This window comes from Peromyscus californicus, unplaced genomic scaffold, assembly GCF_007827085.1.
Source record: "Peromyscus californicus insignis strain IS unplaced genomic scaffold, ASM782708v3 Scaffold_20__1_contigs__length_68692818, whole genome shotgun sequence".
Taxonomy (NCBI): Eukaryota; Metazoa; Chordata; class Mammalia; order Rodentia; family Cricetidae; genus Peromyscus; species Peromyscus californicus.
Genome location: NW_026294503.1, coordinates 29,834,749 through 29,862,102, shown reverse-complemented (window position 1 = coordinate 29,862,102; position 27,354 = coordinate 29,834,749). Strand labels below are relative to the sequence as shown.

At 38.4% G+C, this 27,354-nt stretch overlaps 1 protein-coding gene across 9 annotated transcripts in view; it reads left to right on the top strand.

Moving 5' to 3' along the window:
• Cyrib (CYFIP related Rac1 interactor B) overlaps positions 1–27,354 on the top strand; it is a 101,209-nt gene that overhangs the window by 31,686 nt on the left and 42,169 nt on the right. For 7 of the 9 annotated variants that reach the window (XM_052747894.1, XM_052747893.1, XM_052747896.1 and 4 more), the window contains exon 2: positions 22,783–22,821. The exons of 1 other annotated variant lie outside the window; for it this stretch is intronic. Coding sequence is in view for 1 of the 8 variants with exons in the window: in XM_052747892.1 (XP_052603852.1) it covers positions 5,337–5,439; positions 22,783–22,821 (142 nt within the window). In the remaining 7 variants the exon portion in view is untranslated. Of the gene's footprint in view, positions 1–5,321; positions 5,440–22,782; positions 22,822–27,354 lie in introns of those variants that run through there. One more of the 9 variants, XM_052747892.1, reaches the window with a different exon arrangement.

Here is a 27,354-nt window from a genome sequence, read left to right as displayed (position 1 = left end):
ATTATAGTGCTTCTATGTGATTAAAAACCTGTATATGTGGACATAAAACATGACATTTAATTCCTAATTTGTGCTTTTCTGAAATAGGAAGATCCTGAGATTATAAAATGGAGTACCAAATCACACCTGTAAGCCTAGCACTTGAGAGGTAGAGACAGGATTACAAATTCAAGGCCAGCCTTGGCTACATGAGACTATATCTCTGAACAAATTCCCCAAACAATAAAATGGAAATGCCAGTCTCCTTTATGAGCCTATGACATTATTATTATCATCATCATCATCATAATCATCATTATTATTAAAGACCAGGCCTTGTGTAGTTTAAGCTGGTCTTGAATTTGAGCTCTTGTCTCAGCCTCTCTAGTGTTGGTATTACAGGTGAATGCCCCCACGAATAGTTGTTGCTGTGAAAATTTCCTATTAATCTTTACACAATAGAGAAGGCCAGATATATGTTCTTTTCTTTGACATATGGCGTAATACTTGGTATGTGGATGGCCATTAAGTTATCCAAGTAATTATTGAGTACAAATCAGGGTATAACAGTGAAAAAATCATTTGTGATCCCTTCTCATAGAAGATAGAAAAAGTATGTGAGCATCCTGGTTTTTTTTCTGTTGCCCTGATAAAATACTGACCAAAAACAACTTGGGGTAGGAAAGAGTTTATTTGGCTTACAAGTTATTGTCCATTGAAGGAAGCCAAAGCAGGAACTGAGCTTTGGGAAGAACTCTGCCATGGCTTACTTTTTATACCTTGTTTAGCTTGCTTTCTTAGATAACCCAGGACCATCTACCCATGGATGGTACTACTCACAATGGGCTTGCCTACATAATAATTAATCAAGAAAATGCCCCACAGACATGCTCACAGCCAGCCCTTCTAATGGAGGCAGTTCCTTTGTTGAGGTTTCCTCTTCCCAGCTGACTCTAATCAACACAGTGATTTAAATGCTAATATATTATGTGGGTTTCTAATCTTAGAGAATCAAGGAGAACCATCTTACTGTGTATATTGCCACCCACATTAGGACCTGAGAAGTGGACCAGCCATACAAATGCTGAATGCGTGGGGTTGTGAAGGGAGGTCTTAGAATCTTATATTTGTTCTGTGTGGCAGTAATGGGAAATGTTAAAGGAGGACTGGGAAAGATGATGCTAGAGAAGTAAGTGTAAGGCCACCTGCAAGAGTCATGGTAATAGTTCTGTTCTGTTGTGACTAAATGCAGTGTGTGTCGGGGGGCGTTTAAAGGGTTTTACTGGAAGAGTGAAATACTCAAGTTGTCTTTTCAAAAGATTGTCTTGGAGCTGGGAGTGTGACTTAGTGTTAAGGAATTTGTATGCATGGCAAGAGGCCTCAGAGACTATCTCTAACTTGGAAATTAGGAAAAGGGAGGGATTTGTTTGTTTGTTTGTAATTTAATTTTTAAGTTTTTGAGGCAGTGCTGTGGAGCCTAGTTCGGCCTCTATTTAGTATGTAGCCGATGCTTGCTTCAACTTGGATATGACTGCCTGGCCTTGGGATTACAGGTATGCATGGCCATGTTGGCCCTGTTGTGTTTGCTTTAGGGAGCAGATTGAAGATGAAGTATGATTGGCTATAGGGAGACAAGAGGCTAAATTTCAAGAAGTAATTGATAGTGATCTGTGATGTTCAGTTTATAAGGTTCTTGATTTCCTCACTCTGGGCTTAGTGGAGTTGGTTACTTAATACTGAGACGATGCTTCCTCAGTCTATGCAAGTGACCATTTTTCCATTGACTTACACCATTGTTAGTCATGGAGTATGAGCTTGACCCACCTTAAAACCATCATAGCAGGCTAGAAAGTCAGGAAGCCTCCATGAGCCAGGCATTCAATATCCACATGAGCCCAGAAGCAAGCTAATAGCTGCTTTTCAAAAGAGATAGACCTCTTAGTGTAAAGGAGACAGAGCCCAAAGGAGACAGAGCCCAAAGCCTCAGACTTACCCCAAGTGAAGGCTGTTTCCCATTGCCAGTAGCTCAGTCAGTAAAACCAAGAGTTACAGAGACTGGTAGGGCAAAACAGTTACAAGGTCTCTCTCTCTCTCTCTCTCTCTCTCTCTCTCTCTCTCTCTCTCTCTCTCTCTCTCACACACACACACACACACACACACACACACATACACACACACACACCCCTAGCACTTATAAAACAAAGTACTTAATTGGGCTTACTGTTTCAGAGGGTTAGAACCCATGGTGTCAGAATAGCTCAGAGGTCAGTCATATCTGGTTCCACAAGCATGAGGAGGCAGAGAGAGTACACTGGTACACTGGGAATGGCATGGGGCTTAGCCCACCCCCAGTGACACAACACTTCCAATAAGGTTGCACCTCCTGATCATTCTGAAACAGTTCTTCAACTGGGGACCAAGTACCTACCATGAGTCTATAGGACTATTTTCATTCAAACTACCATAAAGTACAAATTATATCAAATTAATTTCTCCTCCTGTATAAGATGTAAAGATGATAAAAGCAAGTTGAAATAACCCAAAGAACCCACCCATAGGCATTTTCTTCACCCACTGGAAACCCTGCCCAAATCCTTTTTAGCTGAATTGGAATGTCTCTTCTTTCCACATGACCAAATAGGTGGTGATCAGGTTGCCTACATCTAAGAGAATTATGAAGTTTAGACTCCTTCTTAGAGTTTGCTGGGTAGCCACACTAGGTGTGTCTGGACTTCAGTGCTTCTGAGAGGCAGGGAGACTTCATCAATCATATTTCTAATCATGTTTCCTTAAAGTTTGGAGTTGCAACCAGGGAGTCAAGGAGTGGGGGTCAGGAGTAGGGTGTGGGGGGAGTAAATGTGAGAGTGTAGTCAAGACTGTTCACTTACAGGATTCCCTTTCCGTTAACCAAAGGAGCCTTGAATGCTTTTGGTTTACTTGTGTAAATGACAACAAGGCTGACATTACTTACACCACCTATTTTAGCTTAGGAGAGTCATTGGTCCCTCAAGTCCAGGTCTGCCCTGCCAGCTTGACAAGGCTTTTGACCCATTTGCTTCATATATCCTTCTCTCCACCAGTGCAGATAAGAGAAGGTAGCCAAGCCACCATTTGTATCACTAATTTCCATTTCACTTCTTTTTGTGCTGTTAAAGAACATTGATTATCTCCTGTGGATTAATAGGTAGGACAGTGGTATGGGTAGGGGAATGAAGAAATGTTTTATAGTCTCCTGACCAACTACTGGTCACTCTTGGATTTCAGGATGCTGTCTTATTTGCCAGAACTCAGTCCACAGGGCTTTTATCCTTTCTCTTAGAAAGTCATGGCTATTGGCAGCATTGTGGTCTTAAGACCAAAAGTATTAAGAATCATTAGTCTGTGATTAATCCTATTGCAAGCTTCTAATTTCCCATTCACATTTTCATGGATGCTGGTAGAAGACACAAAATTCTTGTATCAGACAGGAGGGGCAGTATATCCTTTGTAGTAAGTAGTGGTAACCAGAGTGTCAGCATTGATAATAATTGTGAGCTTTACTGTGCAGAGTAAAGGGTGCTAGGTAATGCTAATACTAGGAAACCTAGTGGGCTAATACTGTAGTGAAGTGCTGCCATTAGGGAACCCAGATCTTTCATAGGGAGCTTGTTGTTTTGCTCTGGAGGGATACATTTTGTTACTTACAAGGCACTGAAAGCATGCCTGTCTCCCTGTGGAAGGGGACAAGATTTTATTTTTCATGGCTGTTCACTGTATAGAAATCTTAGAGAGATAGTAGAGCAAAGGACAGTTGGTACCTCCTCTCAACATGCAAAAGAGCTAGTTACTGAGTGTTATTTTCATATATATAATATATATGTATTAATTATATGTAAATGATTATGATAAGTCTGCCTTTGAAAAAGAAAGGTTCCTGGCATAGAAGAACACAGTACACTCTGTGATTGGAGTTCGTTTTCTTTTGTGGTTTATTTATTTTTATTTTATTGTGTGAGTGCTTTGCCTCACGCATATTTTGCCTTTATGTGTATGTGTTTCACATACTTACCTAGTATATGTGGAGGTCAGAAGAAGACATCAGATCTCCTGGAACTGGAGTTCCAGGTAGTTGTGAGCTGTCTTGTGGATCCTGGAACCAAACCCTGGTCTTCTGAAAGAGCAGCAAGTGCCTTTAGCAACTGAGCCATCTCTTCAGCCTTAATTACTCTTTTTCTTGATATATATCAACCTGTAAGTAATGACCTTGATAGAGTTTTAATTAATTTTCTCTCTGGTAGATGCATAGCACAATAATATTTACTGACATACTCAGACATCTTTCAATGTGAAGATTATTCATTATATGTGGTCTTTCAGGGGTGGTGAAGTGAAATGTGAGAAGCTGCGATGGTGTGCAGGATTTGAGACTCCTTTGTTTTTATTACATGAAACTACAGTAGCTCTCAGTTTAAATCCCTTTGAGTGGTCCAGTATAGATTTAGGGTTAGAAGAACACCTAACACAGGTAGCTAGAAAAAGTTTATACTTGGAATTTTTCTTTGATTTTTTTTTTTTTTAAACAGACTAGGACTTTTTTTTTAAAGGTTCTTATTTAATTTTTTAGTTTATGTACATTGGTGTTTTGTCCACATTCATATCTGTGTGAACGTTTTGGATCTCCTGGAACTGTAGTTACAGACAGTCGTGAGCTGCCATGTGGGTCCCTGGAAGAGCAGCCAGTGCTATTAACCGCTGAGCCATCCCTTCTGCCCCAGACTAGGACTCTTTTATCTTTTAGTATTTAATAGGCTCACCATTCTTGTCAGCTATTTTTATGTAAAGTTTATTCACTTTGATTTTTTGAGAGCAGGCTCTGTAGCTCAGGCTGGCTTGAAACTCAATACGTAGCTTAGGTTGCTCTCAGACTTTACAGTGATCTACTTTTTTCAGCTTCCCAAGTGTTAGAATTGCACATGTGAGCCAGCATGCCTAGTTGAACACAAGTTAGTTTTACTTCGTGAAGACTGTTTATTAATTACCTTTGAATTTTGTGTTGTCTTACATAGTTAACGTCTTACATTTACCACATTGTTTTCAGAAGTACAGTAGTCAGCTTCACTTACTTCGTCAATTTAAATCAGTGTTTGTGAATTTAGATACTTGGAATTGCCAGTCTGCTTATTTCAGAGCCCGTTGTAAGTTGCTAGTGGGAAATGTAGGTATCTCAAAATCAAGGATTAAAACATTTTGGAAATTGTTTCTTTGATAGTTGGAACTTCCATATGAAAATTTGGATGTAGTTAAATTTTTCTCTTTGTATTTGTAGAACAGCGTGTAGAAACAAATTCACATAGCCTGGGGTTGGCTCTTTAAAGTGGATGCGCCTGTTCCAGTGTGGTATGAGTGGTGTTGACAACTGGCCAGTGTCCTGTCTTCTGTCTTTGGTATGCGGTGTGGACTTTTCCGGGGCTGTTGGCATTGGTAGGTGTGTATTTATTAAGAATTGTAGTGCATGATCAGCCTTGTTTTTATAAAAAAAGCTTTAAAATTGTTTTATTTACCAAAACTCAGTAATCATTTTAAAGAATTAAATTTCACTTAAATAATTATTCTTTAAAGAGCAGTTTCATTGAGATATACATTGATGGTGAACTATTTGTATTCCAGTTGAGTTTTAATAGCTCTTTATATATTCTGGATCTAAGTCCTTTATCAGCTATATTATTTCCAAGTATTTTCTCCCAATTTGTGGGCTTTTTAATATTTTTAGTGATACCTTTTTTTTTTTTCTTGGTAAGAGTGCTGTGTCTGCATGTGTGCCTGCATGCCAGAAGAGGGCATCAGATCTCATTACACATGGTTGTGAGCCACCATGTGGGTGCTGGGAATTGAACTCAGGTCCTCTGGAAGAGCAGCCAGTGCTCTTAACCACTGACTCATCTCTCCAGCCCCACTTTGTTTTTGTTTTTTCGAGACAGGATTTCTCTGTGTAGTTTTGGTGCCTGTCCTGAAACTCGATCTGTAGACCAGGCTCGCCTTGAACTCACAGAGATCCACCTGCCTCTGCTTCCTGAGTGCTGGGATTAAAGACATGTGCCACCATCGTCCACTCTGCAAGTAATATCTTTTGAGGTATTTGGTAGTTAGAATGAGAATGGCTCCTGTGGACTCAGATGTTTAAATCCGTGGTCCCCAGTTTGTGGAGAACTTTCAGGAGGCATGGCCTTGTTGGAGGAGGTGTGTCACTGGGGATGGGCTTTGAGGTTTCAAAGGACTCCTGCCATTTCCACTGTGCCTCTTGCCTCTTCTTGTGGCTCCAGGTGTAAGTGCTCAGTTGTTTGTGCTGCCATGCCTTTTTCTGTTATATCATCAACCAACACTGAAACCATAAGCCAAATTAAATGCTTCCTTTTATAAGTTGCCTTGATCTTGGTGGATTGTCATAACAATATAAAGGAGGCTTTTGGGGATGTATATTCAATTAATGGTTGATGGGGAGGGAGAAACATTTTGCCTAGTGGTGTAGCCACTGATAAGGTACCTATATTCCTGTAAATAAATCCTCAGCAGTGCTCCTGTAAACCCCTTATGAAGCCCATTAGATCACCAAAAATAATAAAACATAAATAGAAGCAGAGTGACCAGTTAGGAAGAGGAAGAGATCAGACAGAGCGTAAAGGAAGGAGGACAAGAGGGTAGCAGGGGTGAATATGATTGAAATAATTTATACATCTAGGGAAATGTAAGTTATATTTAATTAACATATACTAGTGAAACATTTCCACAAGAATTTTAAGAATTTTTTTAAAAAAAGGAATAGTGGCTGCATATGGGAGGTAGGATCAGGAGTCTGAGGCAAGCCTCAGTTACAAGCAAGTTCACGGCCAGCCTGAGTGACTATGACCCTGTCTGTAACAAGGCAAACAAAAAACAAGTATTTTTAGTGGCAGGTCTAAGGAATCTGTGCCTGGTAGCAGGCTCTAAGATTCACTCCAAAGAGGGGGTGGAGGAGTGGTGGTGGTGGCGGCAGTGGCACACTCCTTTAATCCCAGCATTTAGGAGGCAGAGACGGGCAGATGTCTGAGTTCAAGGCCAGCCTGGTCTAGAAAGCAAGTTCCAGGACAGCTAGGACCGTGCGTGACACAGAAAAACCATGTAAAAATAAAAACAAACAAAAAAATGTTTTCTTTAAAAAGTTTTATGATTTTTAAGCTCTTTCCATTTGGGACAGCTTAATAGTGTGAAGTAAGTTTCTAGTTCATCTTTTCTTATGTGGGTATTCAATTGCATCAGTATCAGGTTTGGCATCTGTGATAATCAGTTGGTTGCAGATGAATGTGCTCATTTCTGGACTTTGAAGTTTGTTTTCATTGATCTCTGTGTCTTTGCTAGTACCATATGATGACTACTTTTGTTTTTCATCTTTTGGGGGTGTATATATGTGTCCATGTGTATACTTGTGTATGTATGAGCTAGAGATTGATATTGGATGTTTTCTATCACTCTCTACCTTTGAGACAGGGACTACCATTGAACCTGGAGCTTGTCAGACTGGCCATCAAGCCCTCGGGGTCTAACTGCCTCTGTCTTTCTAGGGCTGGGATTATGGGCACATATGCAAAGTTTGACTTTATATGTGAGTGTTGGGGCTCTGAACTTAGGTCCTCATGCTTAAATGGCAAGCACTTTACCGAGCCATCTAAGATTCCCATTTCCTGATGGTAGCTTTTCCTACCATATTTTAATAGTTAAATAACAACAACCTCCTCTTATCCACCTTCTTTTTGCAGGACTGAAGATTCAGTCTTGGATCCCACACTGCTAGCAAGCACTCTACCACTAAGTTGTGTTCCTGGCTCTTTGTAATTTTTGTTTTGAAAGAGTTACGTAGATAGTCCTTGAACTCATGATCCTCCTACTGTAGGCCCATGAGTAGCTGGGAATATAAACTTCCATCAGGCCAGGCAGCTTCCTTCCTGTCACAATACATGCTCGTGTTGATTAAAACAATATAGAAAACTAAAGCTATCGTGTTGGTAGTCACTTGGTGACCATCTTCCCAGGCATCTGTACAGACCTACTTATGACGTGAATATGTACACGTTCTTCCCATTGTACACAGGACACAGTATTTGTCCACACTCCATCTTCCTATTTGTTTGATTTTTAGTTCTCTGAGACTTTTACTTATAACTTCTGAGACAAACAACTGGATTTTTTTGTTGTTGGTAGTGAAAGTAAAATTTACTTATTTTACTTTGTGGAGGATGACTTTAAAACAAATGTTCAAATGTGTATTGCATGAATAACATTCTGTGTGGAATGTGAACAAAGCTAATCCCCAAGTCCAATTTCAAACATAGGTTTTTAAAAATCTGCATTTTAATGCTGTATAACTTTTTTGGGGGTGGGGTGGGGAGGGTGTTTGGTGACAATAAGTTTAGGGCCAGAAAGTCTAAATATGTGTAGGGGTAGAGAGTTCTATTTGTTATCACGAGAACAACTCCCACAGCATACTCGGCTTGCCATGCTAATAAAGGAATGGCAGCCTTTGCTGTTTGGCACTTTGTGAGTTAATCCAGTAGCCTGGTGTAGCTAAGATACAGTCAGAAGCAGAGGGACTGTGACTGGATAGCCAGGGAAGGTCACATCCTGCTATCAGAACCTTCCCTGGTGTTTACATTGTTCTTACCATAGGATTTAGTATAATGAATACATGGTTTAAAAATCACATTATAAAAGACTGCAGAAACTGTTCTTAGTATTATAAAAGGTAATTTAATCTGGTAAATGGGAGCTTTTACCAGATTGGAGAATGACAAAACTAGGCAGGTTAAAAACTGCTACCACGGGCTGGAGAGATGGCTCAGTGCTTAGGAGCACTTGCTGCTTACCCTTCCAGAGGGCCTGAGTTCATCCCAGCACCCACCTGGAGCGAATAGCCTCCTGTAACTCCAGTTCCAGGGGATCTGACACTCCCTTCTGACCTCCACTGGCACAGCATACACATGGTGCACAGACATACATTCAGGCAAAATATCACTACACATTAAACCAAAATAAATAAATCTTTTAAAAAAAAACTGCTACCACGTTGATTTGGTAGAAATTTTAATTTCGAAAAGATGTATTTAAATTAATTAGCAAATTGGGTTACTTAATAAGATCATGTAAGTGAAATGGTTTTTGTACTTAATTTTTGTTGAGGCTCAAACCCACCCAAACCCTTACCCACAATGGACAAGACTTCCACCACTGAGTTATATACTCAGCTTTGTATGCTGTTTTAAAGTTGAAACTAAGTTTTTCCATGACAAATTTGTACAAAGTGAAGTCTTAACAGTAGCTACTTTTTGTGGGATTACTGTTTTTCCTTCCTTCCTTCCTTCCTTCCTCCCTTCTTCCCCTCCTCTCCCCTCCCCTCCCCTCCCCTCCCTTCCTCTCCCTTTCCCTCCCTCCCTTCCTTCCTTTTTTTTTGGGGGGGGGGGGGGACAGGGTCTCTGTCCTGAATCGCACTATGTAGACCAGGCCAGCTTCAAACTCAGAGAGGTCCACTTACTCCCAGTACTTGGGAAGCAGAGACAGGTGGATCCTTATGAATCTGAGGCCAGCCTGGTCTACAGAGTGAGTTCCAGGAAAGCCAGAGCTACACAGAGAAACCCTGTCTCACAAAAACTAAAAAACCAAAAAGTGTGGGCTGCCACATTTGACCATATTTTTATTGTCTTTTTATGTAAAATATAGAAAATACAAAATATTACATAAGATAAGAAAATGAAACTCTTGTTCTGCATTTAGCCAGCAGATGCCCCTTACTCAAGTGAATTGTAAGAACATCTTGCAAGCCAAGTAAAAGAGCCGGAGATTTGGAGAGATGACTTAGCTGATATAGTGGCAGCCGAGTTAAGAATGGGGACCTGAGTTCAGATTCCTAGCACACATGTGAAAAGCTAGGTGTTGTGTGACAAGTATCTGTAGTCCTAGTACTGGGGATGCAGAGATAGACAAATCTCTGAAGCTCATTGGCTGGCTGGCCTAGCTGATTTAATGAGCTCTGGGTTCAGGGAGAGATTGTTTCAAGAAATAGGTGTAGGGGTGTCAAGGTGGTTCAGTGGCTACAGGCTGTTGTCTCAAAATCCTGACTACCTGAATTCAGTCCCCAGAGCCCATATAATGACAAGAGAACTGACTCCCGGAAGCTGTCCTCTACCTCCACACACACTCTGGGAAGTGAGTACACACAAACACAATAAATAAAATGTAATAAAATGCAAAAAAAAAGATTAAAAAATGTGGTGAGGAATTGAGGTAGATACCACACTCATACCGTACATACCCACATGATTATCATACACACATATAGACATGCAAAATAAGTTTTCAAGAGAGCCAGAAATGGATTTTATAGGACTTCTGATATCCGTCCTACCTGTTGATAGAAATACATCCAGAAAGTTGGAGATTAGGAATATTTTTAAAGAATAAGAAGTAATTTCATTGATGTACATGAGAAAGCATATAAATTAGAGGAATTAAAGAAATGGACCCAGATTTAGAGTCCTTCATTGTCCTTTTCTGAGTAATTTGGAATTATGAAATAAAAAGAACAGTTTTATAGTAGAGGGAACACTTTATATAAAATTAGAAATAAATGAATAAATGCAATAAATGCAAGCACTGTCAGAGGAAGGGTGTGTGCAGAGGTGGGCAGGTTTCTGAGATTCAGGCCAGATTAGTCTACATAGCAATTTCCAGGGCCAGCCAGGGGAACATAGTGAAACCCTGTCTCAAAAGAAAAAAGATCAAACAAAAAACTGCTATCAGCTGTTCTTAGGTTCTTACATTCTTAAAATATGTGTCTGTTTTCTGGGAAGTCTTAAGCTTCTTTTTGATATTTTAAAAAGTACTCATTGTGTTTGTTTTTTTTTTCCCTTCCCTTGAATGCCCTGGTTATTTAATTTTCAAATTTTTGCAGCTCATCTTGAGGAATGTGCGTATTTGTTACAGTTCTCTCTCAAAATGTACCCTCACTCTGTCTCTCCTCAAAGGTCTTCCTCTATGACAATACTTTCAGAGCCTGTGACATGTTTTCTCAAAACCTCGGACTCAGATGAAAGGACAGGCACTCTAAAAATGGCCATTAATGTTTATCTGAATAGTAGCTATTGATTATCAAGAAATCATGTAACTCACGCTAACACTAGTTTCAGTTTTTAGTATAGAAAAGACAAGTAAATGATATATTGTTATAAATCTCATCCTGAAAAGCTGCTTAGTCAACATTAGCAATTATTTCCTAATTTACAGTGAAAGGGTAACAGCTGTTGACTATATACAATTAACTGTGGGTTTCAAAAATACCACTGTCTTCAAAAAGATATCAGGAAGGGGTTGGTTGACTTATAATAAATGGATAATTTATAATACTTTATAAATATTGGTGAATTGAGGTCTAGAGAGATGCTTAACAGTTATGAGCATAGGCTGCTCTTCCAGAGGACCCAGGTTTTATTTCCAGCACCCATGTGGCAGCTCCACAGCCTTCAATAACTTTGATTCCAGAGGATCCAGTGTCTTCTAGCTTTTGTGGGCACCAGGCACACACTTGGTGCACAAATGTATGTTTAGGCAAAACACTAATATACAAAAAGTTTTTTTTAAATAACAGTGAATTGTTAACCATTGATCTTTTCTTTGTCCTTCATTTATTATAATCACCATTTCCTTTTTAGAATTTCCCTACCTATTATACTTTTATTTTATTTTTTGAGATACAGTCTATTGTGTAGCCCAAGTGGCTTTAAACTGAATCATCCTGCCTCAGCCTCCCTAGGTTAGGTTTACAGGCTTGTAGTCTTGGCCTGCTATAGTACATAGCTGTATTTGAATGTGTTTCCTCGTAATCTGATGTACAAGTTCAGATTTAAATAGTCAAAATGTGAAATTAGGCTGCTTACTTCTTAGCAAGTAAAAATAAAAGGGCAAATAGAAGGCTTAAGCATGTACAGCAAATGAGATAGTTACTGTTGGAGAAGTTAGGAGGAATTCATGTGGTTTGTATTTTTCAGTGATACTGGGAAACCTCCATTGTTCTTTGAATTCTTTGTTGACCTAGATTATGGAAGCCTTTTTAAGGACTTAAGTTTCATTTCATCTTGTATCCTTTTGTTACCAATCAGATGACTAGTGTTTAAAATACCTGTTTTAGGGGAAGAATATTTCCCTTTTTGAGTTTAGCAGATATACCGATACAAAACCTTTTTTAAAAGTTATTTTTCTAAGTTTGAAGCATATGAAAAATCTCTTTAGAAGTTGTTAGTGCTGGTGGTGTTTTTTTAAATACCGAAGGCAAACTTTGACGTCTTCACTTCTCTAGCTTTCTCTGACACTCTTCTCTAGACATAATTAAATTACTTCTCATCTGTCTCGCCATAGCAGTTTAACCACAGAGCTCTAGTGTGGCATTTTTTTAATTATGCTGATTTGTAGCAATCTCTTTACATGTCATTTCATAGACAGTGAGCATCTTGAGGGCAGGTCTTTTTACTAAGCAGTTTGACTCTGCCTTGCATCTGATGTATTGGAGGGCAAGGCCTACCTATATTGATCTTCACTGAATTTTGAATACTTTGTGTTTTAGATTATGTGACAAGGCATTTTATTTTGTTTTTTTTTAAAGATTTATTTATTTAATGTACTTTACAATTTTGCCTGCATGTATGTCTGTATGAGGGTCTCAGATCCCCTGGAACTGGAATTACAGACAATTGTAAGCTGCCATGTGGGTGCTGGGAATTGAACCTAGGTCCTCTGGAAGAGCAGTCAGTGCTCTTAACCTCTGAGCCATCTCTCCAGCCACTGTTGTTATATTTATACAATTACTTTTTTGAATCCGTTCTGTCTCTTCTCACCTTGGCTTGCCTGTGGACTGATCACACAGCATCTTTAAAATATCTGTTGAGACATGCCATTTTAAACAGTTTTTTTTTTTTTTTTTTTTTTTTTCCGTTTTTCGAGACAGGGTTTCTCTGTGTAGCTTTGCGCCTTTCCTGGGACTTGCTTGGTAGCCCAGGCTGGCCTCGAACTCACAGAGATCCACCTGGCTCTGCCTCCCGAGTGCTGGGATTAAAGGCGTGCGCCACCACCGCCCGGCTTAAACAGTTTTAAAAGGATTATTTCTTTGATTGCTATCAAGACATACAGTAATATATTATGGTATTTCCCCAAAGTGGTAGTTTGTGGCAATTGAGTTATTTTGACAGTCTGGGGAAACCAGTACCTATAAAGCCATTGTGGACACTTCCAACAATTTTATTTAAGGTTTCTTTATTATATTATTTTATAATAGAAATTACAGTCTGTCTGAATTTTGTCAGTTATCTGATATGTATATGTTGATATTTCATTTTTCTATACAAATCTTTTTAGCAGAATGATCAGTCTTTGTGGCCTTAAGCATAGATAAGCTGCATTTCTTCCAGTCTCTTCTGTCATCTTTGCTTGTCACTCATTCACAGTATATGCACACACTGGAGTCTCCAGTGTATCCTTGTGCTTCAGAGAATGCAGTAACAATAAATGGACTCTGATTCCAACATCAGTCATCAGAAAGTACCAGACATTTTCATGAGTGATTAAATGGTGGATCCTCAGCCTATACTTGGAATATGCTCTTGGCTCTATTTGAGCACTGTTGTTTTCTGAATTTGTTATAACTGTAGTCTGTTCCATTAATCTAGATGTCTTAGTCAAAGTTCTGTTGCTGTGAAGAGACACCATGGCCATAGCAACTCTTAGAAAGGAAAGCATTTAATTGGGCTGGTTTACAGGTTAAGAGGTTTATTCCATTGTCGTCATGGTAGGAAGCATGATGACATGCAGGCAGACATGGTGCTGGAGAGTAGCTGAGATCGCAGGCAGCAGGCAGAGAGACAGACAGACAGAGAGACAGACATTGGGTCTGTCTTCAGCACTTGAAACCCCAAAGCCCACCCCTGGTCACACACTTCCTCCAACAAGACCACACCTCCTAATCCCTTTCCAGTAATGCCACTCCCTAATGACCAAGCATTCATATCTATGAGCCTGTCGGGGGCATTCATAATCAAACCACCACAGTAGTGTTGAACTCAATACTTTTAATATATATAAATACTATTGCAACAGTAACTCTTTTAGGGTAAAATCTTGGGAGGGGGCATTTTTGAGCTATGTGTTTCTGGAAGCTGCTACTGTGTCTGCAAAAAAGTAGATGTTTAATCAGTATTGCTAATCATAGTACCAGTTCATTGAATGCTTACTTTGTATTTTTTGCTAAATACTAAAAATGCATTTTTACCAGATCCTCATAAATCCTAGTTAACACAGCTTAGTGCTATAGGGAAACTATTAACTCCATTTTCCATATGAGAAAAATCAGTGTTTGAGGCCTGTATGACCCTGTGTTGTAGGTAGCAGTTGTCAGAACTAAAATTCAGACTGGCTTAGGTCTGTGGCTCAGGGCTAGAGAACTTGCCTGGTATTTTTGAAGCCCAGGGTTTGAGCCTCAGAACTGCAAAGAATTCAGACTACGATCTGACTGGTTTTAAAGTTTAGATCAAACACTTCCACCTTTATGTGATGCTGTTTCCCTTTATCGAAACATAAGTACTAAATATTGAGTAGGGTACAAAATTGAAGATAAAAAAAAGCTCTTTTTGTCATTTGAGGCCTGTGGATTTCTGCTAGCAACAGGACTTCTGAAAGGCAACTATGTCTAGAAGACTGTGGTATAAAGCCATTTTTGCTTGAGTAAGGGGTCTCTGAAGCTCAAAGCTACATACAGCTTTTCCCAACTAAACAAGAGTAATGCTGGGACCTGTAACCTGGGCTTATGGAAATAGTGGCATAAATGGTATGCCCAGTTCTCAAGCATCCTCTCTACTGCCACAAGACACAGAAGCCATGTGATACTGCACCCGTAAAGATTTAAACTAATAGAAAGTAAGCAGATAAAAGTAGATTTGTGCTCTTTTGGAAAACAGATTTAAATAATTTCATGAATTTGTCTTCCTTCAGTAACATGACTGTTGTGCTTTGAATGTGAAATGTCCTACACAGACTGAACATTGGCCCCAGGTTAGTGGTGTTCTTTGAAGAGGTTACAGAGTCTTCAGGAGCTAGGCTGGTGGATGGAGGTGGGTCATTGCAGGGTTGAGGACTGAGGCTTATCAGCCAAGTTCTGATTACCATGAGCTCCCATGCCAAAAACAGCCACTCTTGCCGCCATGTCCTTCCTGCCTTCAAGGACTGCACCATTTCCAACTAGTGACAATAAAAAGTCCCTCCTTGAGTTGCTTCTGTCCAGTCTTTTGTCACAGTGAGAAGGAAAGTAAGTCCTTTTTGGCTTGAGCAAGTGGGGCCTTGCTCAAGTGAATAGAAGTGACAAGAAAGTAACAAATGTCATCACTAGGTGAAACATGAATAACTCTACCATCCGGTGAGATTGCTTGGGAATTAGAGAGATTTCAGTTCTCTGGTGGTTGGAGTCTAAGAGCAAGGCCTTTTGAAATTGGTTTTAAGATGGACTTCTAAGGGCAAAAATGTTTTAGAAGGAAGGTGCTCCTTTCCATGAGGAGGAGATTTCCAGACTTGCAATAGCTTTGGCTGTTAGAGATGGTCATGTCAGCCTCTAGAAAGAGTCTTCTAGAGCAGTGAGTTTTCAACCTTCTTAATGCTGTGACCCTTTAATGTAGTTCCTCATGTTGTGGTGACCCCAACCATTAAATTATTTTCATTGCTACTTCATAACTCTAATTTTACTACTGTTATGAATTGTAATGTAAATATCTGTGTTTTCCAATGGTCTTAGGCAACCTTGATCCCCAAAGGGATTGAGACTTACAGGTTGAGAACTGGTGTTTTAGACTATAAACACTAGTGTATATTATAGTTACTTGATCTTGGAAAATGCAGATCCTTAGAAACAACTCATAGAATTTAATTGATTGTAATGAGTCTCAGAATTGGTATTATAAGCATATTTAGATGTATGTAGTACATGGACCATTTGTTTAATTGACAGACATTAAACAGCATATAAAGCACAGAATTTACGATCTCACTTGGCTGCTATTTGATATTGTTAGCTTTCTTAGTTGTTTATATTCTGAGTGCAGTTTCTTGCAGAGGACAGAGGAAGGTGGTAAATTATCTGGAACTGCCCTTAAAGGGAGTCTGACGTGGGTGCTGAGAACTCTCATCCTGTGGAAGAGCAGTTAATTACTCTTTAACCACTGGACCATCTAATACTTTCAGATTTCTTAATTCTTTAGTCAGTCTAATGATTGTAAAATGTAAAGACCACAGATAGTTTTCCTGTTTGTGAATGTTTTTTACAACTGTGGTTCATTTTTGAAAATCAAATCATCCTATCCTACCAAATTAGCAGGATTTTTTTGTGTATTAGGTACCAATCCTTTCTCTGATATACGTGTTGCCAGTATCGTACAGCTCAGCTATTTACTATTTGGTTTCTTTAAAGTGTTAAGTTAAATAGTTTTTGTTTGTTTGTTTGTTTTGAGACAATGTCTCAACCTTGTATTCCAGGTTTGTTTTAAACTCAATCCTTTTGCCTTGGGCTCTAGCCGTGAGCCACTGTATTCATCTTGGAAGTTCTTGATATTAGTTTGGTCAAATTTATTAGTGTTTTTGCTGATGGGTAGTGCTTTTTGTACCATTTCTGTGAACACTGCTTGTCTCTTCTTTGGGGCCATAAAGAAGCATTCTGTATTTCATTCCAAAAGTTGGGGTTTTTCTATGGGATTAAGTTCCACAGGAACTTATTTTTATTTATGATATAGTTTAGGAATTTTTTTTCTTATATGAATAATCAACACCCCTCCATTTGTGTTAACAGTCTCCTTCCTTCAGTGGTCTGCACGTAGGGACACATGCTTCCTCCTACTTTGTATGTGTACGTGTGCTGGTTGCTGGACTGTGCATCCTGTTTCTCAGTAGTGTATGTTCTTTATGCCAGTTTATCTTTGTACCAGTACCATGATGTCTACTCTAGCTTGTTTTATATCCTGAAATCTGTTTGGGCAAGCTGACATACTTGATTCCTTGGACATTTTGATTCCTCTTAAATTTTTGCTTTTCCATATAAATTTCAGAATATTAAGTTCTACCAAAAAGTTCTAGAGATTTTGCTTAGAAATGTCTTTAGTATTTAGGTGAATTTGGAAGACTCTATTAACAAATGTCAGTTGCTATCATTATAGCCTCTGTTCCTGGTAATGAACATGACCTTGTATTTCTGGCTTTTTCCCTAAAGTTTTTTTTGTTTTGTTTTGTTTTGTTTTTTTGTTTTTTGTTTTTCAAGACAGGGTTTCTCTGTGTAGCTTTGCACCTTTCCTGGACCTCACTCTGTAGCCCAGGCTGGCCTCGAACTTACAGAGATCTGCCTGCCTCTCTGCCTCCTGAGTGCTGGGATTAAAGGTGTGCGCCACCACTGCCCAGCTCTTTCCTAAAGTTTTATGGCTTTATTTCTGTATAGCTACTGCTCAGCTTTTGTTAGCTCTATTCCTTGTTCTGATTTTAATACAATTTTGTATATGAAAATAATTCTTTCTCATTTTTCACTTGTGATAAGCACAGTTGGTTATTCTTGTATTAGTAGTATACTCATACCAAATGCTTGGACTCTAAAGTATGTTTGTTTGTTTGTTTGTTTGTTTGTTTGTTTTTCTGTGTAAGTAGTTCTCATAGTGGGAACCAAAGGTTTTACTATTTCTTTTTTTTATTTTATTTTTTTTTTTTACTTTTTTTTACTATTTCTTTTAAAAGGAAGACGGAGTGAAGAGATGACTCAGCCACATACTGCTTTTGCAGTACTTTCTAATCTCCACAAGAACCTGCACATGCGTAGTATAAAAGCATGCACATATAAATAAAAAGCATATCAATCAATTTAATATTTTTAACCTTTTCTCTTAACTTTTCACACTGACTGTGACTTGAAATGCAGTGTTGAGTAGGAGGTGATGGCATTGGACTGGAGTCCTTGTCTCTCTTCAACTTTGAAAGGGAAAGCTTCTGTTAGATCTTCCTTAAGAATTAGGTTTATTTTAGGCTTTTAGTTAAATAGATGACTTTATTTTTGAATTTTTATTTTACTTAATCTGTTTTCTTTTGCCATAAATGACTATATCCTTCATTAACAGCCCTATCTATATCTTTTGAGGTAATTTATATGGTTGGTTTTCTTTGTTAATTGGGTACAGATAGCTTGTAGATAGACTGAACTAACTTTGCATTGCTGAAATAAGCCATGAACTTTTGTCATGATTCAAAAACCAACAAACAGGGGCTGGAGAGATGGCTCAATGGTTAAGACTGCTTGTTGCTCTTGCAGAGGACCTGAGTTTGATTCCTAGGACTGACACAGGGGCTAAGAACCATCTGTAATTCCAGTGCCAGAGAATCCAGTACTCTCTTCTGGCTTCTGCAAACACTGCACACACATGGTGCACAGACATACATGCAGGCAAAACATTCATACATACAAAATAAAAATAAATTTTAAAAAAGTAAAGAAAATGTTAAGACATAAAACCAACCATACAAACAAACAAAACCCTCTGAATTTAAAAATCAAACTAGCATTTGGAATTATTTTGGAGCAAATGCATTTTTCCATTTGAATAGCAATTTATTTGATTTGATTCTAACTTGACCCTTAGGAAAATACTGTTTTCTCTGTATATGGAGTTGAAATGTTTTTCCTCTGTTAATGACTTTTACTACTTATTATTTCTTTAAAATTGAATCATGTGTTTAGATTTTATAAGAGCATTTGAGCATATAGGACAGATAAAATGAACAACACCACTGTGCCTGTATCTCCTAATAAGCACTGAAGTTTTCAGAATTTGAATTTACAGAGTTTCAAAACAACTTAATTTGTTTTTTGGAAACATATCTTAGGTCTGCTTCTTCTGATTGGAGCACCTCCTCCAGAAACCATTGTATAGTGTTTGGTTTATTGTTGTATATTCTAAAACATTCCTTAGTTGAGGTTATCAGAAAAGTTCCACTGTACAGTATCTATACGCCTGTAATCCCAGAGACAGGAAGGCAGAGCCAGGAGGATCCCTGGGGTTTATTCAGGTTGTAAATAATAGATCCTAGTTTGTAAAGATTTTATAGATAATGAGATAACTTAGCAAATTGCATGAAGTGTATATTTATTTTGTATGTATGTTTATTATCTACCTGTTGTAAGTTATATTTTTTCCTCCTGATTATGAATTATTAAGGAACTATTAACATTTTTATATTATTTACTTTCAGTTAAATTTATTTTTGTGTGTATGCCAGACATGCGTGTGTCTACCACGTGTGTGTAGGAGCCCGTGGAGTTCAAAAGAGGGTGTTGGACCCCCTGGAACTGGAGTTACAGGTGGTTGTCAGTTTCCATGTTCTTTGTTGGGAACCAAACGCAGATCTTCTGCAGTTGTGACCTGTAAAGCATTCTTAACCACTGAGCCACCTTTCCAGCACTTAGGACTGGTAATAACTATCTGTTATAAATTTTTTATCATTCTTTAGATTTTAATATACTCTTCCTCCAATAATTAATAAGACAATATTTTTGAGATTTCTGAAAAATAAGCTGTAATCCATCTACAATATATTGGCTGCAAAGGGTCTAAGTTTTCGAAGAGATTATTCTAACACTGCTCATTAAAGAAATCTTTGGCCAGGTGGTGGTTGCACACGCCTTTAATCCCAGTACTCAGGAGGCAGAGCCAGATGGATCTTTGTGAGTTCAAGGCCAGCCTGGGCTACCAAGTGAGTTCCAGGAAAGGCGCAAAGCTACACAGAGAAACCCTGTCTCGGAAAAAAAAAAAAAAAAAAAAAGAAATCTTTCATTTTATTGCACAGTCATAATACCTTCCTCTTTAGAATATGCTTGAACTTTCTATTTCCTTTTCCATCTTTTCTGACTCCCATCCAGTCTTTAGAGATCACTTTAAGCTGGCAGTGGTGGCTCACACCTTTAATGCCAGCACTCGGGAGGCAGAGGCAAATGGATCTCTGAGGCTGGCCCAGTCTATAGAGAAGAGTTCCAGGACATCTAGGGCCACACAGAGAAACCCTGTCTTGAAAAACAAAAAACAAACAAAAAGCCGGGCGGTGGTGGCGCACGCCTTTAATCCCAGCACTCGGGAGGCAGAGCCAGGCGGATCTCTGTGAGTTCAAGGCCAGCCTGGTCTCCAAAGCGAGTTCCAGGAAAGGCGCAAAGCTACACAGAGAAACCCTGTCTCGAAAAAACAAAAAAAAAAAAAACAAAACAAAAAACAAACAAAACCCCTTAAAGTTGAACTTAGACAAGGCATCAGAAACTCTCTCCTGCTACCTAATTTCCCTGCCTTCCCTCTAGGTATAAATACAAATACACTCTTGTCTTGTTTGCCAGAGCACTATATGGAACTGTTTCTCAGAATATATTTTTACCTTATATATTTTAGCTTTCATAATAAATTATCCTCTGATTCTAGGGAGCACAATATTCATCGTATGTCTTGGGGTATCTGTTTTGATTTAGGTACATAGTAAACTTTGATTTTTTTTAATGGCTATATATAATGGAACTTTTTCTAATTTCTCTCTTTCCCTAATGTATGAGCCCTTCTTATCTGTCCTGTTTCTCATAAAAATTTTTATTAGTTGGTGTCTTAGTTACTTTTCTATTTCTGTGAAACACTATGACCAAGGCAACTTATAAAAGAATGCATTTAATTTGGGTCTCACAGTTTCAGGAGGTAGCCCAGTCCACTGGGCAGGTAGGCATGGCTTTGAAGCCGTATCTGAGAGCTTACATCTGGTCACAAACATGAGGCAGAGAGGAAGAGCAGGAAGGAAAGAGGACTCCACTGAGAATGGTGTGGGCTTTGAGGTTTCACACAGTGACACACTTTATCCAACAAGGCCACACCTCCTAATCCTTCTCAGGGAGTTTTACCAACTAGGGTCTATTCTCATCCAAACCACCATGATTAGCTTGCTTCTTTTCTCCTCTGAAGAAGTATAAGATATTTTATGGTATTGTCAGATTTTGGAACATGGTCAGTGGCCCATTAATCAATCCAAGTGCTCCTTTCTGTTTCTAAGGTGGTTTTGAAAGTTGTTTTCTGTGTATTTCAAGGGAACCTTGAACCAGTTGAGTTCAGTTAGGTTTTATCATGTACCTAGGTTTTGTGGCTAGTTATTGAGGATTATATAGCCCTGACATAGTGGCTGAATGCTCTCGAGTCACAACTTTTATGTCTTACCCTTTCCTGGAGGCAAAGGAATGATTTTTAACACTTAACTTGGAAAGCCTTTAGGTTTGTACGTACATACTAAATGGTGCTTGGATTACTCAATTTAAATATTACCTAATATTGTTTTTGACTTGTTTTATTCCAAAGGTGAATGACTATAATTGCTAGTATTTTACTATGTACTGGCTTATTAAGAACTTGATAATGTGACTTGAAATTTCCTCATGGTTTTAAACATGTGGTACTTACTGGTTTGTCCCTGTGGCTTATTAAAGTAGTTAGCCAAGCCACTTACTTCTGGGTGGCTACAGTAGTCATTAGGGAAAGTAGTTAGTTTTTGCAGGAAAAAGAAATTAAAAAGCTGTTCATTCGCTAGTATTAATAATGTTGATCCAAGAAACATTTTTGTGGATAACCACAGTGATGTTAGGCTTTGATCATGAATGACTCACATATGTGGATGGAAATGAATGATTTAGGATTAATACTCTAATAAATTTTAGATAGTGTGAAGTTTTAAGACAGAAGTTTTAAATCAATGGATTAATAACTAAATATAGTCAGCAGAGTATTTTGTTTGCCGTACTGAGTTGTTTGGTTGCTGTAAACAAAATTTGCTGGATGTGAATATCAGACCTGCTTTTAGCTTTGCATGTTGACAACAGTGACCTTTTGGGATAAAACACACACATATGTGCTTGCTGTAGTTCACACTTCTACCTAAGGTAGTCCTGGCTCTGTATTTGCTGACCTTTGTGGCTTATGGAGAACCTCAAGAGTTTGTAGATGTAATACAACTAATAGGGTGAGGCCTTTAAAGTAGAACATGGAGTGTAGAGAAGAAAGTAGAAGAATCCAAGATTTTCAACCAGAGAACCTGGAAAGGCAGAGTTGTCACATGAAATGGAGATTAACTGTTTGTCTTTGAATATCTTGAATGCTGCATCCTTGTTCTTTTACCATCTGTTGGTGTTCTTGTAGGGCAAATATGATACTTTACTCGAGGTAGGTCCTTCATAAAGAGTGGTTGGATTCCTCCAAGGAAATACATGTGTTACAGCATTTGTGAGGGTGTGGTGTGTATGTTATATATGTGCTTGTTTGTATAGGTGTATGTATATATGAAGGCCAGAGGTTGAAGTTGGATATTTTTCCTCAGTCTTTACTGTGTGTGTGTGTGTGTGTGTGTGTGTGTGTGTGTGTGTGTGTGTGTTGCACGCTTTGCATGCGTGCAAGCAAGAGAGAGAGGGAGGGAGGGAGGGAGGGAGAGTCTTTAACTGAACCTGAAGCTCTTTTGGGTAGGCTGGCTGGTGACCTTGGGGGAATCTTGTCTGTCTCTGTGTTCCCTTCTCTTCTGGTTCTGAGGTGATAAGGAATGCACTGGCATGCTGCCATACTCAGCTCTTCATGTAGATCTGGGGAACTCAGGGTACTTGTGGTTGATGTTAGCTGTAATGACATGTTTGAATGTATAATGATGTTTTAGACTTTCTTCCCTTTTTTTTTCTTTAAACAGATAGAAGGACAAGGACAGAATCACCAGCACTGGCTGAAGGTAAATATGTCTTTGGGGGAAATGATTATTGAGACATAAGTAAAAAATTATTTAACTATAAACTACATTAAGTAAATTTAATTTAGGGAAATGTTTTTTATATTGAATTACTAGAAGTATATTTAGATAATAGTGTAATTTCTGGCTTAGAATAGAGAGTAATGGGGAACATGTAAACTAATAAGAACGTTTAATAAGAACTTTTACTTACAGCCCTTTCAAATAGGAGAGGTACATGTTTTACTTTGGATTCCTTTCTCCGTTGTTTATCTGTAAACAGTAGAATTGATCAATAAAAGTTCAAGATACACGTTTAATCGTATAAAGAGAGGGAGAGAAGGAGGAGAGATTATGAGACGTCTACATTGGGAACTAGAAAGAAAGATACTTTTGTACATTATCTTAAATAAGAAGTCTATCTTGTTAGTTTTAGACCTTTAAAAAAGTGTTGGAAGGTTTTCGGCGAGATGGCAGGCAGAGCAGGTGGAAGAAAGTGCTTCCCGCGAGTCTGAAACCTGAGTTGGTGTTCCCGAACCTGAACAGGGAAGCAGACAGCTGATTCCGACGAGTTGTCCTCTGACCCTTAGGTGCACACTCAAACAGCATATGTACATGTACACAGACATAGTAAATAATAGCAAAGATTAAACATGTTTTAAAAATCTTAGAAGTAATGAATACTGAACAATTACCATTAGAGTAGATATGAAAGTTCTCATGAGGACCCCTCAGAATTGTCATTATTTCCCCTGATCTGTGTGTTACCAGTTGTCATGTCAAGGACATCTTTGGTTAATAAGTAGAAACCTGTGAACTCTGTCCTATAGTAATGGTTCTAATGACTCATGATTGTGTGAGGAGGCCAGTTAAATTGAAACATTGTCAAAAATATTAGAAATGCAGATTTGTGATTGGAACACTGTCACAGATATTAGAAATGCAGAGTTGTGATCGGTTACTATGTCTTCCTTCCACCAGAGTATAAGCTTTAGAACTGGTTCTCAACCTGTGGGTTGTGACCCTGGGGGGCTGTCAAATGACCCTTTCACAGGGGTCACATATCAGATATTTACATTATGATTCATAATTGTAGCAAAATTACAGTGGTGAAGTAGCAACAAAAATAATTTTATTGTTGGGGATCACTACAACGTGAGGGTTGCAGCATTAGAAAGGGCAAAACCCCCTGCTTTAGAACAACTGTGCTAGCCACAGCTACCTATTTGGATGCATATAGTTGTAATATGAAAATACCTGTAATTTTAATTAGTAGCAAGTTCATGGAAACTACTTCTACTACTGTAGCTTGTTGACTATAATCTTGATTGAAAGACTTCCATGCGGGGGCTGGAGAGATGGCTCAGTGGTTAAGAGCACTGACTGCTCTTCCAGAGGTTCCGAGTTCAATGCCCAGCAACCACATGGTGGCTCACAACCACTTGTAATGAGATCTGGTGCCCTCTTCTGGCCTGCAGGGACACATGCAGGCAGAATACTGTATACATAATAAATAAATAAATCTTAAAAAAAAAAAAGTCTTCCATGCAGATGTCAGTAAAACATTTCCTGTTCAGTTTCATAGATCATTGCGTTGTCTGTGGATTCCAGAACAACGAAAAAGAACAACTTCCTTTCTTTTTCATCCCTCTTCAGTGAGTGTAGTTTTTCTGGTCATATATAACCAATCTTGAAAAAAGAGATGCCTGGTATGGTTGTACAAGACTGTAAACCCAGCACTCGGGAGGCTGAGGCAGGAGCATTGTAACTTTGTGGCCAGCCTGAGTTATATAGCGAGATCTTGTCTCCAATAAAGAGGGTGGGTGAATGTTCATTCTTTGAAATATCCTCATAGTATAGCATAGAAGTTTGTGAAATAGCTTTGAAGAAGCTTCTGTTCGCTGATCAGTAGCAACAGAAACAGTATTTTCTGGAAAAGAGCATTTGGTAGGCATTTGCAGATTTAGGGAATGGCAGGTCTATGGCGGTTTGGTTGATTGGAAAAGGTTTTGAAGGGGCCAGGGTTGGATATTTAACTTTTGATCTGTGTTAGGGTGATACTGAATTCTTTCTATAAGTGAGGTCTGGCCTTAGTACTCCCGTTTTAAAGGTGTTCCCAAAAGCCGCAGTTCAGGTTTGTTAAAGGAAACACTACTGTTCCACCAGTTACTGGTTTGGCCTAAATCACTGAAATTCTCTAGTTCTTAGTTCCCTTTCACAAGATTCAGAGGTTGGGTTTTTCCCATCATTTCACACACCCTTTATTTGTATGTATTCTTTTTATTCTTTCTCATTTGTGTTCTTTTCTCTTTTATCCCTCCCAGCAACTTTGGACATATAGTGGAAATATTAAAGCAATAAGCGAGTTGAATTTTGGCTTATATAAATATTTCTCACTTATGCTTGTGAAATTTTAAAAGCTATAATAACTAATGACAATCTTTGTTAAGTTTATATGATATGCTTAATACATTTGATCTTGTAATGACTTTAAACCATTTAAAATTCTATTCTATGAAGAAAATACTTTTAAAAATATTTGTGTGTAAATCTGCCTTTTAAAAAAGGCAAACCCACCAGCATTTATATTGTTATTTCTGAATGCTTTGGAGTTTGAGGCAAACTGGGCTACATAGTCAATCCTGTCTCAAGTAAAATAAAATTTACCCAGGGGATTTGTTTGTACTCTTCAAATGAAATAAAACAGTATTTTAAAAACTGATATGATGAAAAAATAATGTATTTGTTTGTAATTACCACCTGCTTGGCAAAATAAGCATGAAATGAATGGCTACTGCCAGAGTCTGATTGGCATTAATGATTTGGCCGGGTGGCGGCGGCGGTGGTGGCGGTGGTGGCGGTGGTGGCGCACGCCTTTAATCCCAGCACTCGGAAGGCAGAGCCAGGCAGATCTCTGTGAGTTCAAGGCCAGCCTGGTCTACAAAGTGAGATCCAGGATAGGCATCAAAACTACACAGAGAAACCCTGTCTCGAAAAACCAAAAAACAAAAAAAGAATGATTCATAAGCATAGAAGATTACTCAGGTACATATGTAAAAGATTATATTACCAAGCAGAGAAAAATAGGTGGACTTTTTGTTTTTGTATTTTGTTTGATTATGATGAGCCTAGAGGAGTTATATATAGGAGAATGATTTTTAAGCTTTAACTGTAAGAACAGAGGAAACAATTTCACTGTGTGAACTTCCTTGATTATGCTAGACCTAGAAAAGACCTCTGAGTACTATTTAAGGACTTTTGAGTACCTATGTCCTGTAACAATCATTCTTGCAAAACATCTTTCTGCTGAAGGTGTTTTTCTCAATTATTTTTGAGTTTCATTCATTATACTAGCATTTAGTAGATACAGTACCTGTGTCATCTGTAGGGCCCTTTGATAAAACAGTTAACAGTCACACCTTAGAAAGGTGGACTTCCATTGTTCCTTTAGTCTACAGTGTAAAGAAGCTCTTATGGTAAGTGTCCCTAAACATATAAGCTCTGTTCTTTCAAAAGCCAACTCAGAATTACTAGTTAGGAGACATTTAGAAGTTTTACCCCTGTGAGTAAATGTGTAATAATCTAATGGGTAACAGTCTTTCAACTTCCTTTTCACATATTTGAAGAATCTTCAAGACTGTTCAGTAGTTATGAGAATTATTTATATTTGGTTATGGGTGGCCTCTGAGAATTGGAACAAATGGAGAGAAATTAACGTGAGGGATTTCAGCTCAGTATACAGATTTCATGATTCTTGTGGCCAGCCTTTATGTCATAATGTGTATTTAATGAAAGGCTGTATTTTTTTCCCCCTAAAAACTGGCTAAAATCTAAAATTTAAGTTCTACAAAGAAAGATACTTAAGCAGTAGCTAGATACCTCCTTGAATGTTATAGGAGAAATTCAGACTATGGTAAAATTAGTTATGATTGAGTCTCTCGTTTTAGCCTGTGTGGTGTCTTCCCTGGTGTAAGATTTGCTAATTTACTGGTAACCAAGTAAATGTAAAACTATTTGATGTGATGTCTTACTCCTTAGAGGGACATCTGACTTAGAAGAATACTTTATCTTTTAACTGAGATTGTGAGAAGACAGTGGAAACACAAATGTAAAAGTCAGTGTTTCAGCCCTAGTGAGATCACTGGCACTGGACTTTGATTCCTACTTAGGAAATTCGGGCAGATTTCTAGTTCCTCCCTCTTTTTTCTGAAGAAGTTAGAGCATAGTGTGGAATTGCAGTGTCTCTGTAACCCTTATTCATGCAAAAACTAAAACATAATGCTATTTTTGATTACAGTGGTGGTGAGGATTTAGGCCCTTGCTCTGATGTTTGCAAACATGAGCACCGTTAGTGAAAATGATGAGTTCAGTGAAGGTAAAGAACTTCATGGGGACATGTTACAGTCTGTGTCAGCTTAGTGTCTTAGCAATGAACATTTGCCTTCCAGCCTCGCTCTTGATTCCCTTAATCTTTGTGTAGTTTATTTTTGAATTATAATCTCATAGGTAACACACTCTATAAGCTTATTTCCTAAC